Here is a 17497-nt window from a genome sequence, read left to right on the forward strand (position 1 = left end):
AGCCAGGTATGTTTAGTCTGGAGGTTGAAGGGAGGCATAACAGCCAATATTTGAAAGGATGTCATGGATTCAAACTATAGGAAAAGAGATCCTAGTCAGAGATGGTATGGCCTTCTACTAGGAGTGCTTTGATTGTGTATTCCTGAACATGGGTTTGTACTAGATGACCTTGTGATCTTTTCCAGCTCTGATTCTAGATGCAAGATTTAGGCCAAATTGCTTATTATTTTGAGGCTGCAATCCTATGCAAATCCACTTGGTAGTAACGTCACTAAAGAGTGAATCTTATTTTTGAAAAACATGCACATTATTACACTGTGCATACCATAAAATATGATAAATAGTACAGTTTTATATTCTAAGTGGTAATTGGTGCATTTTATACTGTTGATATGGCAAATGTGATATTACTGGGTTGCTGTGCGTTTTCCGGGCTGTATGGCCATGTTCCAAAAGCATTCTCTCCTATTACATAGCTAAGAAAATAAATATTGTATATATTTCAACTTTTCTCAAACCTTCCTTTTTAAAAATGGAGGTGGGTTTGTTTTTCCCATTAATTGCAACATTTCTGGAAAATTTCCAACGCTAGTTTACATGTTTTAAATGGTTTCGACGGTTTTAAACAGTGAATTTTAATGCGGAGATAAATGAATTTAATGTTATGTATGTTTATAGTCTATTTATGTTCCAGCATTGAATGTTTGCCGTTATATGTTGTGTTCCGCCCTTCGGGGTGAGACGGGTGGGATATAAATGCTTTAAATAAATAAATAAATAAATAATGTTACTAAGCCTAAATATTTGCATTTGGTATAAACATAGGACCTTTTAATACTTTTTAGCTTTTTCTCACTTTCTTTCCTTAGTTTTCCAATTTAATCTATGCCAGATATTAAATTTTAAGATACTTGGGAGCAGGATCTGTTTTGTTGTGTTGTGTAAAGTATAATGCAAATTAATGGCACTATAAATAAAATAACCCTAGCCTTATGAAAGAACAGCTTGTGGAACAGCTAAACATGAAATAAATCATGGTGTTTTCATCAGTTTTCAAATTTGATTTTAAAAACACAGGGCAAATGTTTGATTCTCCTTTAAAATATCAATTTATTACTACCTTAACTTCATAGTATCTTCTGGTATATGTTAAATCAATAATTAAGCCAAGTTCCACATTAAGGGCTTTCACTGCAGCAATCAGATCTTTTGGTGTAAACCTTTGAACTGGGATCAACCTTTGGTTGATTGCCTGGAACAGAGAAAAAAGAGACTGTTTATTGCAAATGAAATAATTCGCTTTATCATATGAGGCTTGGGAAATAAAAGAAACATTCAAGATCAGCAGGAAGTTTGTAAGTAGGAGGTACAGGTAGTAATACATATATCACCTGCCATGCCCCCTTCCACTTTTTGTTTCTTTGTTCTCCGATACTATACAACATGATTTTTGTTCCTGGGTTATAAATGTCATTTTCTAATTGGTTCTATTATAAAACATGGGAAAAGTTTATTAAATCGCAAAAAAAAATTGTGGCACATTCTGAAACACATTTTGTTATAGTTTTTCAATGAATATTGCAAAGAGTCTCAACCAATTCAATACTGTTTGCGGCAGCCACAAAAACGAAGTTGAGTTTCCCCATTCTTGGGAGGTGGCAATGTCAGGTAGGTGACCACTCATGTACTGACGGCAGGGTTGCCTTGGAAATGCTCTCAGGTTGTCCAACAATGGGGGGGGGGGTGTCCTTGACCCCTCATGGCTCATCTCCTGAAGACAGGGCTGTGTTGGAATGTTCTCAGACATCCTTATCCTCCAGACGAAGAGGTCTTGGGGATAGTGACTCATCCCTGTCACCAGACAGGGCTGCTGAGTAAATGTGTAGACAGCCCCAGGCAACTGGTTCTAAGTTCAGCAGCTAGACTTCCAATCATCCTCCTTGCCACAAACTGGGGGTGCTCGCTCCTACTGTATATTATTCATGGTTTGTTGTTGGGAAGAGGCTGAGCCCAAAAGTCTTCCAAATGTGGAGAGCTGACTGTACTTCTTTGCATTTTCTTGGGAAATGTTGGTTGAGTATCCTTTCTCTGAAATGTTTGGGACCAGAAATGTTTTATTTTGGAATATTTGCATAAATATAATGAGATGGAACCCATGTCTAAGCCATCAAATTAATGTATTAATTTATTTTCATACAAGAGCCTGAAGCTGGTTTTACACACAATATTTGTAATAATTTTGTCCATAAAACAGAAGTTTTTAGACACTGCTCTATCAGAAAACAGAGGTGTAACTATCTCAGCCACCTGTGCAGATAATTCTGGATTTTGGAGCCTTTTAGTTTCTGGAATTTGGGATAAAGGATGCTCAACCTGTAGTACCATCATGGACATCAGCAAGGCATTGGATTTATTGAATCTTTTTGGTCCACCAGATGTTATTGAGTTCTCTGGTCATTCTTTGGACCACAACTTTTGCATTAGCATAAATCTTTTTCATCACAACACCGTTGGTGCCTCTCTGCCATGTTTGAAAGGCTTTCCTTTTCTTATCAATTAACTGTTGGATCTCTTCGTTATTTCATCAAACCAGTCATGATGCTGCTTAGTTTGATATCCAATGGTTTCTTCATAGGCTGTGATGATGGACGTCTTCAGTTTGTTCCAGTGTTTCTCAATATTTTCAGGGTGTTCTATGGGTAGATGATCTTTGAGTGTTGTTTGGCGAAGGGCTTACTTGGAGGGGCCTGGAAGGGCTTGGGTGTTCATTTTTCACCTTATCTTTCTTCCTTGGAGCCTGCATTTGGGGGTGACCATTGTAGATCGGATTAACCTGTGGTCTGTTCAACTGTCATCAGCATCGGTCATGGCTCTCGTGAGCAGCACATCATAGCACGTATAATTACATAGTCTACGAGGTGCCAATGCTTTGACTGGGGGTGCTTCCATGATGTTGTAAGCTTATTCTTCTGGTGAAAGAATGTGTTTGTGATGACAAGGTTGTGTTCTGCACATTTAGTAAGAAGCAGGATGCCATTCCGGTTGCTGTTTCCAACCCTATATTTTCCAGTGGTCCCCTGCCACGGGTTGAAGTCTTGTCAGACTTCTGTGTTAAAATCCCCCAGGGGGGTAATTTTGTTCTCCTTAGGTATCTCTGATAGGATGGTGTCCAGATGACAGTAACATTTTTCCTTGATATATTCATCAGTATCTAGTATTGGTGCATAGGCACTTACGATGGTTGCCTTCTGGGTTTTGGCAAGGTTAATTCGGAGGGTCATTCGTTAACGCCAATGGGTGTTTCATCAGGTCATTTCTGATAGCAAAACCAACTCTGTGTATTCTTTGTTCTTTTTCAGACAGTCCCTTCCAGAGGAAGGTGTAGCCTCCATTTTCTTCCTTCAGCTGTCCCTCTCCTGCTCTCCAGGTCTCCTGAACTGCTGCCATGTTGATGTTAAAGTGCCTCGGCTCCCTTGCAATAATAGCAGTCCAGCATTCAGGGTGTTGGCTGTCCAACAATGTCTGTACATTCCATGTTCCAAAGTTCATTTTTCTTTTTTGGCCACAAGATGGTGACCACTCTGGATGCGGAAGTCCAGTCAGGGATAAGAGAGGCAGACTATGTTTAGGGCACCTTTTCTAGCGCCCTCCCCATGTGGGGTGAACAGAGTGGATCCTAAAAGGGGCTGCTCAGTCATGGATACAGCTCTAACTGAAGGTCAGCTGCTACCAACAGTGCTGTGGAATTTAAAGAGGCACTAATGGAGGGCAAAAGAGAGAAACACGTCAAGAGGAAGGTGCATCAAACCAACCCTGACCAGGACTGCCTTCCATCTTGAAATTGATGTCCTCACTGTGGAAGAACATGCTGATCAACATTATGCATTATTCAGCATAAAGTTCCACCAGCGTAATTATGGAAAACGTAGATCCTGGGACAGTGAGATAAGAAGAAAGCAGTCAAAAGTGGAGGGTGTTACCTAACACATGCCAAAGACAATCACTGATATTTTGATCAGGAGACCTGCATAAGGAAGTACTATGGTAAATACATTCTTGTGTAAAGTTGAAAAAAAAAAAAAAAGAACAACCCCTAATTATTGTACCAAAGCAAGCCTATGGGACTCTGGCCACCTTATTCATAGGACTGCCCTTCAGTGATGGCAGCCTTATGGATTGTGGAAGATGAAATATTGCTCCTTCTTTTTTCTGTAAAAAGACCTGTGTTAGAATAGAAGAATAAATATTGATTGTATAAAATATATCTAAACATATTTTGATGAGCTATGATGAATACACATTTGTAGAAATAGCATTTAATACATACCCTCTTCTTTTTTCTTTTTTAAAAATAGTCTTTATTAAAGTTTTTGCATATTATATAAAATTAAAAGAAGAAAAAAGAAACAAAAAAACCACAAAAAGCCTTATACTAACAAAAGGAGAGAAAAGAGAGAAGACGAGAGAATAGTAGAGGAAAAGAAGAAAGAAAGAAAAAAGAGAAAGAGAAAAGAGAAAAAAGAGAAAGAGCTACATGCTAAAATAAAATGTCTGTGACTTCTGGGCATCTTCTTTACATACCCCTTTCAAAGGTACTTTGAAAGCAATGAATCGAGTTCCTGGTATAGGTTGTCCAACTGATTGTACATTCCGCCATCTGGTAAAAAAACAAACAAAATATATTTTAATTTCAATTATACACATATTAGGATAATATATGTATAAGTATGTTATGTATAAGTATGATGTAATAATATTGCACTTAAGTGTTTTATGGTAAACATCCTAGCCCTGATCCAGAGATATGTATATATGATAAACTGCTGTTTTGGACTACTGTAGATTTAGATCATCGGGATGTTGTTGTCATTGTCCTGACATTGTTTACTATTTTCATTCCCACCCTGTTTTGGTACTGCCAAAATTGATGATTTCACCATCAGCCTAGCATTGCAGGTGCAATTCTCAGTCCAATCTTACTGGATCTGAGAAGGCAAATATGCCAGCCCTTTTGAATAAGTTGTTTCCAATACAGCAGACGATACACATGTCAATGATCTCCCACTGCCTCAGACTGCAAGACTTTAAGTGTAAGTTTTCTTTACAATTGGACCAATTCTAATAAAATATCAAATAAATGTGGTGCATCAGTATTTTCAAACATTCAGTAGATTCAGAAAACGAGGACACCCAAAAATGCATTTAGTCTGTAGAACCAAGCTGACTACTATACATACTATACATACAGTTATTTGGGAAATGAATGTTTCAAAGCATTGATCTATGGAAGGCTACAATGGAACAAAATATAAGCATAACACAATTGCTAATAAAACATAATCGGACATTAGTTATGGAAGGTATAATTTGTCCAGACTTGATTTCATGAACAAGATTCTTTTGAATCCTGTGTAAAACAAAACAAAACAAAAACAAGGAATTGAAAAGGGCCTTGTATATATTCTTTATGTTGTTGTTCATTCATTCAGTTGTCTCTGACTCTTCGTGACCTCATGGACCATCCCACGCCAGAGCTCCCTGTCAGCCGTCACCATCCCCAGCTCCTTCAAGGTCAGTCCAGTCACTTCAAGGATGCTATCCATCCATCTTGCCCTTGGTCGGCCTCTCTTCCTTTTACCTTCTACTTTCCCCAGCATAATTGTCTTCTCTAGGCTTTGCTGTCTCCTCATGATGTGGCCAAAGTACTTCAACTTTGTCTCTAGTATCCTTCCCTCCAGTGAGCAGTCAGGCTTTATTTCCTGGAGGATGGACTGGTTGGATCTTCTTGCAGTCCAAGGCACTCTCAGAACTTTCCTCCAGCACCACAGCTCAAAAGCATCGATCTTCCTACGCTCAGCCTTCCCTAAGGTCCAGCTCTCACATCCGTAGGTTACTACAGGGAATACCATGGCTTTGACTAGGCGGATCTTTGTTGCCAGTCTGATGTCTCTACCCTTTACTATTTTATCGAGACTGGACATTGCTCTTCTCCCAAGAAGTAAGCGTCTTCTGATTTCCTGGCCACAGTCTGCATCTGCAGTAATCTTTGCACCTAGAAATACAAAGTCTGTAACGGCCTCCACATTTTCTCCCTCTATTTCCCAGTTGTCAATCATTCTTGTTGCCATAATCTTGGTTTTTTTTATGTTTAGCTGCAACCCGGCTTTTGCACTTTCTTCTTTCACCTTGATTAGAAGGCTCCTCAGCTCCTCCTCGCTTTCGGCCATCAGAGTGGTGTCATCTGCATATCTTTATATATTTTATTAAAGCATTTATAGCTATGTTACTAACCACTTCTAAATATGCAAGTTTTTACAAATAAAATTCTAAACTAAGGTAATGCATTATTTATCCTCCAGAACATGTTCCATATTTCAAAGAAACGTAATGTTGTCTTTTGTTGCATTCTAAATTCCTAGAGAATGTGTTGAAGAATTTTCAGAACAGGAAAATAGTTTTTCAAATAGGGTAAAACATTCAAAAACCCTTAAAATCTTTACATGGAAAGTATACAATACTTCTTAGTTCAAGAGCTGGGGATCACAACCAGATACAGTGAAGACATCTGCCCTTGCGCTATGCTACTCTGCTGCTGAGTATGCATGCCCAGTGTGGAACACATCTCGCCATGTTAAAACCATGGATGTGGCTCTTAATGAGACATGCCGCATTATCACGGGGTGTCTGCACCCTACACCACTAGAGAAATTACACTGTTTAGCCGGTATTGCACCACCTGACATCCGCTGGGAAGTAGCAACCAATAGTGAAAGGACCAAGGCAGTGACATCTTCGGCCAGGCATGTAGCCGGGGGGGGGGGGGGGGGGCTTGAGGGGCTTCAGCCCCCCCCCCGAAATTCTCATGGTGGTTGGCGAAAAGGCCTTACTGGTGCATTATTTAAACTGTTATGTTTATTCATATCATGATCTGATCACCATACTCAATATATCCCATATGCATGGGGGTATTGGGGTAATGATACAAAAGGTTTGCTACGCTAGACCCTCTTTCACTCAGACTCAGCCCCCCCCCCCAAAACCCCCCCTGAAAAAAAATCACACCCCCCCCCCCCCGAAACGAAATCTTGGCTACGGGCCTGTCTCCGGCCATCCCGTTTGGGTATCAGCCAACACGTCAACGACTTAAATCAAGAAATAGTTTTCTAAGAACTACAGAGACACTCGCTGGAACACCTCAGCAAGCGAGAGTCCAAAAGTGGCAAACTCAAACCCAGAACCTCAATCAATGGCTGATACTAAATGGGAGAATCCCTCCTGGGCACACAGAAAACTGTTCAGTGACTTGGAAGGTGCTGAACAGGCTGCGCTCTGGCACCACGAGATGTAGAGCCAACCTTAAGAAATGGGGCTACAAATATGAATCCATGACATGCGAGTGTGGAGAAAAGCAAACCGCAGACCACCTACTGCAATGCCACCTGAGCCCTGTCATATGCACAATGGAGGACCTCCTTGCAGCAACACCAGAGGCACTCCAAGTGGCCAGCTACTGGTCAAAGGACATTTAATAGAATACCAAGACTGCAAATTTTGTGTTTTGTTTGTTTGTTTGTCTGTTTTTAATGCAATACAACTGTTTTGGTTTGCTCCTGACACAATAAGTAAAAAGTTCAAGAACACTTTGGTGAAAGCTGAAGTTGTTTTCATTGGCCATGAACTAATGTAATTGGTGTACAAATAATTGTCCTGAAAACTCTATTATATGAATATTAATATACTTCAGGTTTGTAGCCTGTTCTACAACAGAACCAACTGAGATTTTCCCACACACTTTCCCATTATCCTGTTTCTCATATCAAGATTTAATAAGTTATCTTTAAGAGAGAATTCTCCAAATTGTGTGTCTCATCATGTTAGTGTGTAGGTATGTCACGCAAACGTAATAAGAAATGACAAAAAATCTTGGAAATATATGCTATTATCTTACAAGTAATATATTTTAACACTATAAATGGAAGATTTTTATAACATTACTTGTGTCCCTATACATTTTGTTATTACAATATATCATATTTGTCTGTATCTCTTATAAGGGGCTAGTTTAACCTCCGGCTTACTAGTGAAACTGAATTACTGTGTCACAAAATAATGCATGTCTAAAAAGTGTGTTACCAGCATGAAATGTTTGAAAAGCACTGCTCTAAGATCAAGTAAAGGTCGTTTTGCTAGTTCTCCCACATTAGGACACAGAGCAGATGGTTACTGTGAAAAATAACTTCCTGGGAACTCTTTCTCCTAGGAGGTCTACCTGGAACTAATTCTTTATATCTTTCCAATGTTAAGTCAATTTTGAGATTCCAAGGCTTATTTCATATATTCTGCTTATTATCGTGTGATACAGGTTATTAAATTGATCTTTTTAGTACTTTCTCATTTAGTAGTTACTTTATTGCAAACCTTGATAATATGGTTGATGTGCGGGACATTGTAAACAAAAACAATACACTCAACCCTCCACATTAGTGGATTTGATTTTTGAAGATTTGTCTATTCATGGATTTGATTAAAATATTCTCTCTAGTATCACTAGGTCCTTCCGTGTAACTCTATAGTCAACTTCTGCAGAGGTTGATCAAAGCGTCATGGTGGAAGATCTGGCAATTCCTACAGAGAACAACTAACTGTATACATTCCGTGAAATTTAGAAGGTAACTCGCCATTTTATAATTTGATTTATCCTTAATAAAGATATCTTAACATTGCTTCAATGCATTATGGAGAAGGTGATGAAATGTTAAGGAGATAGAGAAAAGGCAGAGCTGTTCAACACCTTCTTTGCCTCAGTCTTCTCCCAAAAGGAGATTGGTGTTCAACCTGACCAGTATGAAGTGGAAGAGGTAACAGGGGAAATGGAACCCAAAATAGGTAAAGAAGCAGTCCAGGAATACCTGGCTATTCTAAATGATGACGATGTTGTATTGTAATATGTTTTTAACATGTAATGATAATGCATTGTGTGGTTTGTATTTGTATATGATCACATGTTGTGAACCGGATCTGAGTCCTTCCTGGAGATGAGAAGATCGGTATAGAAAACTTTTAAATAAATAAATGAATGAATGAATTCAAGTCTCCAGGGCCAGATTAACAACATCCAAGAGTATTGACGGTACTAACAGAACTCATTTCAGAACCACTGGCAATAATCTTTGAGAATTCTTGGAGAACAGGAGAAGTCTCAGCAGACTGGAAGAGGGCAAATTTTGTTCCTAACTTCAAAAAGAGGAAAAAAGATGACCCAAACAATTACTGTCCAGTCAGCCTGACATCAATACCAGGAAAGATTCTGGAGCAGATCCTTAAGGAAGCAATCTGCAATCACTTAGAAAGGAATGCTGTGATTAATAAAAGTCAACAAGGATTCTTCAAAAACATGTCATGTCAGACTAATCTTATCTGTTTTACTGTTTAATGAGACTGTTTTAATGATTGTTTTACTGTTTATGGATGTATTTTAATTTGATTTATGTCTAACTGTAATTGTATAATTGTAATTGTTTGTGCTGGCATTGAATTTTGCCATTACCTATGTGGAAACCGCTTTGAGTCCCCTTCGGGGTGAGAAAAGCAGTATACAAATACTGTAAATAAATAAATAATCACTTTTTTCAATTTGAGTCACAAGCTTGGTAGATGCAGGGAATACTGTGGATGCAGCATAACTTGAATTCAGTAAGGCCTCCCATGACCTTCTTGCAAGCAAATTAATCAAATGTGGCCATGGCAATGCTACTATTAGGTGGATCTGTAATTAGTTGAGCAACTGAACCCAAAGGGTGTTCACCAATGGTTCCACTTCATCCTGGAAAGAAGTGACTAGTGACTATTCTGCTTTGGCTAGACCTCACCTGGAATACTGTGTCCAATTCTGGGCACCACCATTCAAATGAGATATTGACAAGCTGGACGGTGTCCAGAGGAGGGCAACTAAAATGATCAAAGGTCTGGAGACCATGCCCTACGATGATTGTCTTAAAGAACTGGGCAGGTTTAGCCTGCAGCTGAGAAGGTTCAGAGGAGATATGATAACCATGTGTAATACGTGAAAGGATACCATAAAGATAAGGGAGCAGGCTTGTTTTCAGCTGCCCTGGAAACTAGGACTCAGAGCAATGGATTCAAATTACAGAAAAGGAGATTCCATCTAAACTTTAGGAAGAATTTCCTGACTGTAAGGGGGGTTCAGCAGTGGACCCTTCATTCTCAGAGCATGCTGGAAGCTCATTACTTGGAAGCTTTTAAAACAGAGGCTGGATGGGCATGTGTCAGGGATACTTTGTGCTTATCCTGTGCGGCAGGAGGTTGGACTAGATGGTCCATGTGGTCTCTACCAACTCTATTATATGATTGTACTTCAGGAGAACCTAAGCTATTGGAGAGATGTAATCTCCAAATTAATTGTGATGACTTAATGCTATGAAATGCTGGGCTTTGTACTTTGGTGAAACATCAGCATTCTTTGGCAGCCCCCATGATCCCACACTACAGCCCCCATGACCCAATGGCATTGAGGCAGGGCAGTTAAAGTGCATTCATTGTACAGCATAGATACACCCCAAGGTTTTCCTTTCCATTGCTGAAAGCTTTGGTGTTCTAATACTTTTGTTTTTAAAGAAGGAATTATAAGCATGCAACCACTGTAATGCACACATTTTTTTGGCCAAATTACAGAGAGTGCACTTTTTGCTGCTGCGCATTACATTTGCTAGCAAATACGTTTTTTTTTTGGTTTCAGGGTTTTGAAAGCTGAGTTATGCATTAGATTCATTGGCGCATTAAACTCGAGTAAATATGTGTACTCTATTTTCCAAATGAACACACAAAATGCAAATGATAACTAATCAGTTGTCAAGTCTGCCAACGGATCTTAACAGGCAAGGGTTGGCAGGCAAACGTGTCATGCATTCTCAGAAAATCCAGGATGCATTGGCAGTAATATGTGTGTGAGAGATACCTTGTTTACATTATACTATAAATGACATGTATAAAAACTAATTTTGATTGTTTCTGATTTGTGTGACAAACAGTTAGCATTGGTGGAAGTACAATAAGTATTTAAAAATAATTAATGCTGCTGACAAAATAAAACTCAACATTTATAAATTGATAGTCGCACACAAGGTTCGTCATTTTTATTTAGAATTCTTTTTAATGTTATTTGTAATTTTTAAAATTTTAACATTATTCTTTATTATCTTAATTTTTGGGTGCAACTGAAAATGTTACTATCTTAATTTTCTGTGTGCAATTGAAAAGGTTACTATGGTTGATTTTAATAAATAATTTTGTAATTTCAATCTTCCAAGTGTCTTATTTGAAACATCTTTTTTACCATGTTATAGGATGTAGGTAGAAATATAGATGCACAAAACAAATTTATCACTGAACCCGTTTGTTCACTTAAAGATGGTAGATTTCCAGGGGGGTGACTATTTTTTTTAAAAGGGGGCAGTAGGCTAAATATGTTTGGGAATTTCTGCCTTAGGGTCACTTTAATTAAAAATGTCTTGAAGGCACACAACAAATTTTAAAAGCCCACAAGGCAGGAAGATGAATCTTTTTGAAGGCAGCTTTCAAAAGGAGTTCCAGCAGAGAAGAGCCAGTGGTCTTCTCAAGCAGGAACAGCATTAGTAATCAGCTTTGTTACATAACTACTGACAGCTTGAATTCAAAGCTGTCAGCAACTTATCATCCTTATTAAGTGGTCCTCTCAGCATTACTTTGCCCAGTGCTGCAATCTGAGTGGCTATAGCTAGCACCCAATTTTTCAATTTCTCTACAGGACTTCTGAGTCCCATAGCACTGATCCAAAGTGATGGTCATGGAGGCACAAGGAAATTAAAATTGTCAGTAGCAAAACAGCTAGGACTTTTCTTGCAACAAGGGTGTATGCTTTTGTTGCATTCACCTGATCATGAAAAAGTAAGGATATATGGTCATGTTCAGGTAGCTAGCTACATGTGGAAAGAGGGGGTCCTTTAAGTAACACAATCCTAAGCTCTTAGGATACTTTTGACTTAGATCCAGGAGGGAAAAGCATTTATGCAGGTTTGAATTACCACATTATAGTCAACTATCTTGTAATCTTTTGTTTTGGGTATAAAGTTTCTTGTTACTGGTCAGATTATTTAGTGATAACGTTGTGTCCTGAACATCTATCTATCAAGATCAAAGTATATCTGTCTGTCTATCCCACAAAGGTTGCTGCTAGGTGTTGTGGCCCTCTGTGATGTCACTGGATTGGCTGTTGCTAGGTGAAGTGGTCCTCTATATGTCACTGGGAAAGAAAGGTGACCTGTGTATGAGGGGAAGGGTTAAAAGAGCCACAAAGAGAGCTGTACTGCCATGGAGACATTGTGAAGTAGTCCCTCTAAAAACTGGATAAGGGAAAAGAGGGGAAGGGGAAAAGGAAAGAAAGGGAACGGAGAAGGAAGAGGGAAGAGAAAGGGAAAAGGTATGAGGGAAGGGGGAAAATGGATGAAAGTAGGGGTGCAATGGCCCCTCCAACACCCAGGCAAAGCTGGGTATATATGCTAGCATAATCTTCAGGATTATGATATATAGAGCATCAGGATTAACATGAGCAATTAAATCCGTGAGATGTTGTGTTTGTATCATTCATAGTTATTAAGAAACTAGGTTCTGTTGCTGGAAAATGCCAGATATTCAGTGAAATGTAAATAAAGATAAGACTAGAAGATGCTTGGGAATGAACCCTGTTAGTACAATAGACAAGGCAGTAAAAGACTTCTAAGTGCAACATGAAACATTGGATAAAGGTATTTCTAATGTACTTGAGATGTAAAGATGCTATTTTGATTTGGACAGCTAGCAGGCTAAATGGGTATGCGGGAATAAAAAATCAAGAGCATAAAAATCAAGACTGTCACTTGGCATGTCTCCACTTCACAGAGGGCTGTTGATAAACAGCACAGTTCCTGATGAAATTATGGACTAATAACTGCCTGGAAATGCTATCCAAACATGCTTATACTGACACTGGATAGAAATATATGGCCCAATATGCTTGAAATGAATGACAACTGTTTATATAACGGGGGGGGGGGGGGGCTGCTAAGATGCTAATAATACGGAAGGAGATACATTCTTGAATGCCTAGTCATAGTACAGATCGAAGTATATACTTGAATGGATAATTGGCTTAGTTGCAATTTTAAAGTGGTTATGGATATGACACGAGATAATACAATACATGTGGAAGCCTTTATTAAATATCTCTATGCCATAGCAGACAGGAGACAGCAAAGCCTAGAGAAGACAATCATGCTGGGGAAAGTGGAAGGTAAAAGGAAGAGGGGCCGACCAAGGGCAAGATGGATGGATGGCATCCTTGAAGTGACTGGACTGACCTTGAAGGAGCTGGGGGTGGTGATGGCCGACAGGGAGCTCTGGCGTGGGCTGCTCCATGAGGTCACGAAGAGTCGGAGACGGCTGAACGAATGAACAACATGCCGTAGCAGACACTATATGAAACTATGGAGAACATGAGAACTACAAAGTTCTATTTAGTTTAGAAGGATTGTGTTCTTATATTATTATGAAGCCTGTAAAAAATTTATATGAAATGTTCTGATGAAAAAGTAACATTATTTATTATTTATTTATTTATTATTTATTTATTTGCTATATTTATATACCGCCGTTTCTCAGCCTAGCCGGCGACTCAACGCGGTTTACAACATAATATAACAATCAACAGTATACAGTTAAAAGCATAAAAAACATAAAAAACATAAAAACACAATTCATACATCAATACCAATCCAGTTCGACTCTTAACTAAAAACGTGATCCAGTTCGTCATCCATGTTGCCAGTCCTTTAGTCAGTTACCATTCGTTGCATTGGGTTAACCAAATGGTTATGATGGTTCTAATGTAATGTACTAAATATGCAATATGCAATACAATGTGAAACAATAAGGTTGAATACCCAGACATTAACATGCCTTTCTTCTCAATTGGAATGAATCTATGTGTGTGCATGTATGTACTGTTTCTATGTATGTGTGTATACATTTTATATATTCTTACATATATATTGAATAGCCTAAAATAATACCAAACATTATTGGTATCATTATTTGAAATTACAATATATAAGAATGTTTGTGGAATGTCAATAGTAACTCTATGTGGTTTAATTACTATCACAATTTGAGTATTCAGATGGTAGGAAGGTTACAGGAGGTGACACCAGACAGAATCTAGATTAGCTGACAAGTGGAAGGACTGCTAGTCCCCCAGTAAAAAACAGTGGTTCCCAACTCTTTTGACTCATGAAGCCCTTTTTAGAATCAATTTCTATGCATGTGACAGGCTGACGCTCTGCTCAGCTTTGCTGTCTGTCTGTCTCGCACTGCAACAGTTTTGTAGCTAGTGGCAGTAGAACAACCAAATGTCCTCTGCTAGAGAAGGTGCAAAATTTACATCGGAAAATTTTACAGGTTGTGGCAGCATAACTTCCTTTTTAAAAATGCGCGCCATTCAGTCGGTTGAAGATGTAGCGGAGTAGTCTCGTTTGAGAGGCGGGAGTATAAAGTTTTGTCCTGGCACAGTTCAGTCATCACCATGTGTTGGAACATTGAGGAGTGTGCTTTTGCCGTTGAGGCCTACTTTCCGAGAGGATGTTCTGTGATCGCAACCCAGCGCGTATTTCAGAATTGCTTTAATTTAGCTCCATTGGCCCGTCCCGGACTGGAAATCAATTGTGACGTGGGTCACTACATTCAGACAAACTGTAAGTGCGACAAGACGAAGAACTGGAGTCCCTCCGCCCATTAGATCACCTGAGAACACTGAGGCAGTGAGAGCTTCAATGTTGCAATCACCATGGCGTTCTGCACGCAAAAATGCATCTGCCCTTGGACTTTCCGATCGTTCTGTGAGGAGAATTCTTCATGATCTTCATTTCCATCCTTACAAGATGGCAATTGTGCAGGAACTTTCTGACCGTGACTTCAATTCTCGGAGGAACGCATGTGAGGTTCTTCTTGAAGTCGTTCCTGAGGACGCTATTGTTTTTTCATTTGTGTGGATCCGTCAACAAACAAAACATGCGCTACAGGGCTGACAACAATCCTCGATAATTGCATCAAAGGCCTTTGTATTCACCTAAAATCACAGTGTGATGTGCAATTTCCTCAGCTGGAATTATTGGTCCCTGGTTCTTTGAGAAAAATGAAGTCGCAGTAACAGTGAATTCGAACCAGTATATAAACATGTTACAGGAATTTTTTTCCCCACAGCTAGATGGGTTGGACTTAGGGGACATTTGGTTCCAACAAGATGGTGCAACTGCACACACTTCAAGAACATTGATGGCTGTTTTGAGGGAACACTTCCCAGAGCACCTCATCTCAATTAGGGGGGATCTGGAGTGGCCGGCCTGCTCTCCAGATTTGGCCCCTTGTGATTTTTTTCTATGGGGTTTTTTGAAATCCCGTGTTTATGTGAAGGACCCTACAAGATTTGAAGACCAACATCCAGGAAGAAATTGCCAACATAACGCCTGATATGCTAGTAAGAGTAATGACAAATGCCAGAAATCGGTTTACTTGGTGTATGGAGAATGGGGCACGTCACTTACCTAATTTGATCTTCAAAACTACGTAAAACAAAACTTTAGGTATACGCCTACATTATAAAAAAAATCTGATTCATACAATGGGTTTTATTAAGTTTTGAAAAAAGGAAGTTATGCTGCTTCACCCTGTAGTTCAGAATGTAATTTCTAGTTTTCTTATTTTGATTCTATTTTTTGTTACTTATTTTTAATTTCAATTTATTATTTTTTCCCCCTAGAGTGGCCATAAAGCCTATGGGAAGTGCATGTGGATCGCCTTTTGGGCTGTAGTTCTCAACCTGTGGATCCCCAGATGTTTTGGCCTTCAACTCCCAGAAATCCTAACAGCAGTTAAACTGGCTGGGATTTCTGAGAGTTGTAGGCTAAAACACCTGGGGACCCACAGGTTGAGAACCACTGCCTTAGGGCTCCGAGAAGCACTGGTTGGAAACCAGTGATCTAAAAGACATGGATGGGAATTACATCTGTTTCACTTTGATTGGACTTCTGAACAATGCATTTCAATAACCCAACTGTTTAGTGATGGAAACTGAAACAAGTTGTTTCCTCCTACGCTGAAAACAGATAATAAAACTAAACACACAGGATTCATTAGCACTGATTTAACTTTTATTTGTCATTTGACAGGAATGCCCAATGGTATATAACAGGAAAATATGGTTGAAAGACAACTAAACATCAGACTGGGTAGAGGATTCAAAGTATGCTTCTATTTGGAATTTTATCTTTCCATCACTGATGTTCCAGTCTACATAAAAAACAAGAGTTCCCTTTCAGGCTGTTTATGCTGTCTGAGAAGTTTCATACATCCTGATTTCTCGAATGATGCTAAAATATCAACTAACTTTTCAATAAGAGGGAAAAATTATGAGAAATGGCACTAACAGAATACCTACCCTGGTCTGTGATAGTATGTATCAGCAGGGTATTTTTCTGTTAGCAAGCCTCATAAGGGGTATATGCACTCAGAATGTATGAATGTTAAGAGAAAAAGATAACTGACCTCTATAATTCTCGTACACCATCTTTCTGCTTGTGAGGTTCTTATGTTCTATAATACTCAGAGCAGCGAATGAATCATGTGCTATTCTGGGGCCCTTGCAGCCTACTCATAAGTACAAACAATTAAGATTGCCTGTAACTCTTCTGATAACAGAACTGCATCAGGTATGTTATATGACAAATATTTGTCATATTTTAATCATAGACTGGCCAAGAATTCAATTCTGCGCATTTATCTGTGCAATGGAGATATATTTTAGAATAAACTATATGAAAATAGTGTTTATCATTTCTGAGGGGAAAAATGCAGGGAATGACTAGGAACATAAGCACAAAACCTACCATGCTCAAATCATTTTTGCGCACACGACACAATGCCATGATTTCTCAGTAGTTAACAGACTCTAAACAATAGCATATATTAGACAAATTTAGTGACAAAAATATACACATGTACAATTATTGCCATGCTGCTACTCTATTAACAACATTTACTTCCAAGGATGGATGGGAAACATGTATACCTCTCCATGTTTTCAACTACAACTATCACAATTCCTTACTATTGGCTTTGCTAGGTAAACTGAGATAAGCTACTGTCTAAGATGTTATCTAAAGCCCAGTTAAGAACACATTTTCAAGTTCTTTAACAAGAAGTATTTGTCCACAATATACTTTTTCCTCTGTACTCAGATTTATTCATGAACTATCTCTTCTACTGAATGCCTGGCCTACATAATTGTGCCACATTTCTGTTGGACAGAATGCTTGTTGAGATCTTTCTTGGCTGTTGAAAGCATGCTAATCCAAAACAGAAATATGTTGAAAAAGCATACTGGTAACATTAGATGGATGAACATCTGGAATAA

At 38.8% G+C, this 17497-nt stretch overlaps 1 protein-coding gene across 1 annotated transcript in view; it reads right to left on the bottom strand.

Moving 5' to 3' along the window:
- The window catches only part of LOC132771080 (uncharacterized), a 41934-nt gene that overhangs the window by 19314 nt on the left and 5123 nt on the right, over nt 1–17497 (bottom strand). Inside the window, exons 2-3 of the mRNA XM_060768695.2 lie at nt 4582–4657; nt 1121–1252 (exon numbers count right to left, since the gene is read on the bottom strand). Coding sequence (XP_060624678.2) covers nt 1121–1252; nt 4582–4657 — 208 coding nt within the window. The remainder of the gene's footprint in view (nt 1–1120; nt 1253–4581; nt 4658–17497) is intronic.

This window comes from Anolis sagrei, chromosome 3 (assembly GCF_037176765.1).
Source record: "Anolis sagrei isolate rAnoSag1 chromosome 3, rAnoSag1.mat, whole genome shotgun sequence".
Classification (NCBI taxonomy): Eukaryota; Metazoa; Chordata; class Lepidosauria; order Squamata; family Dactyloidae; genus Anolis; species Anolis sagrei.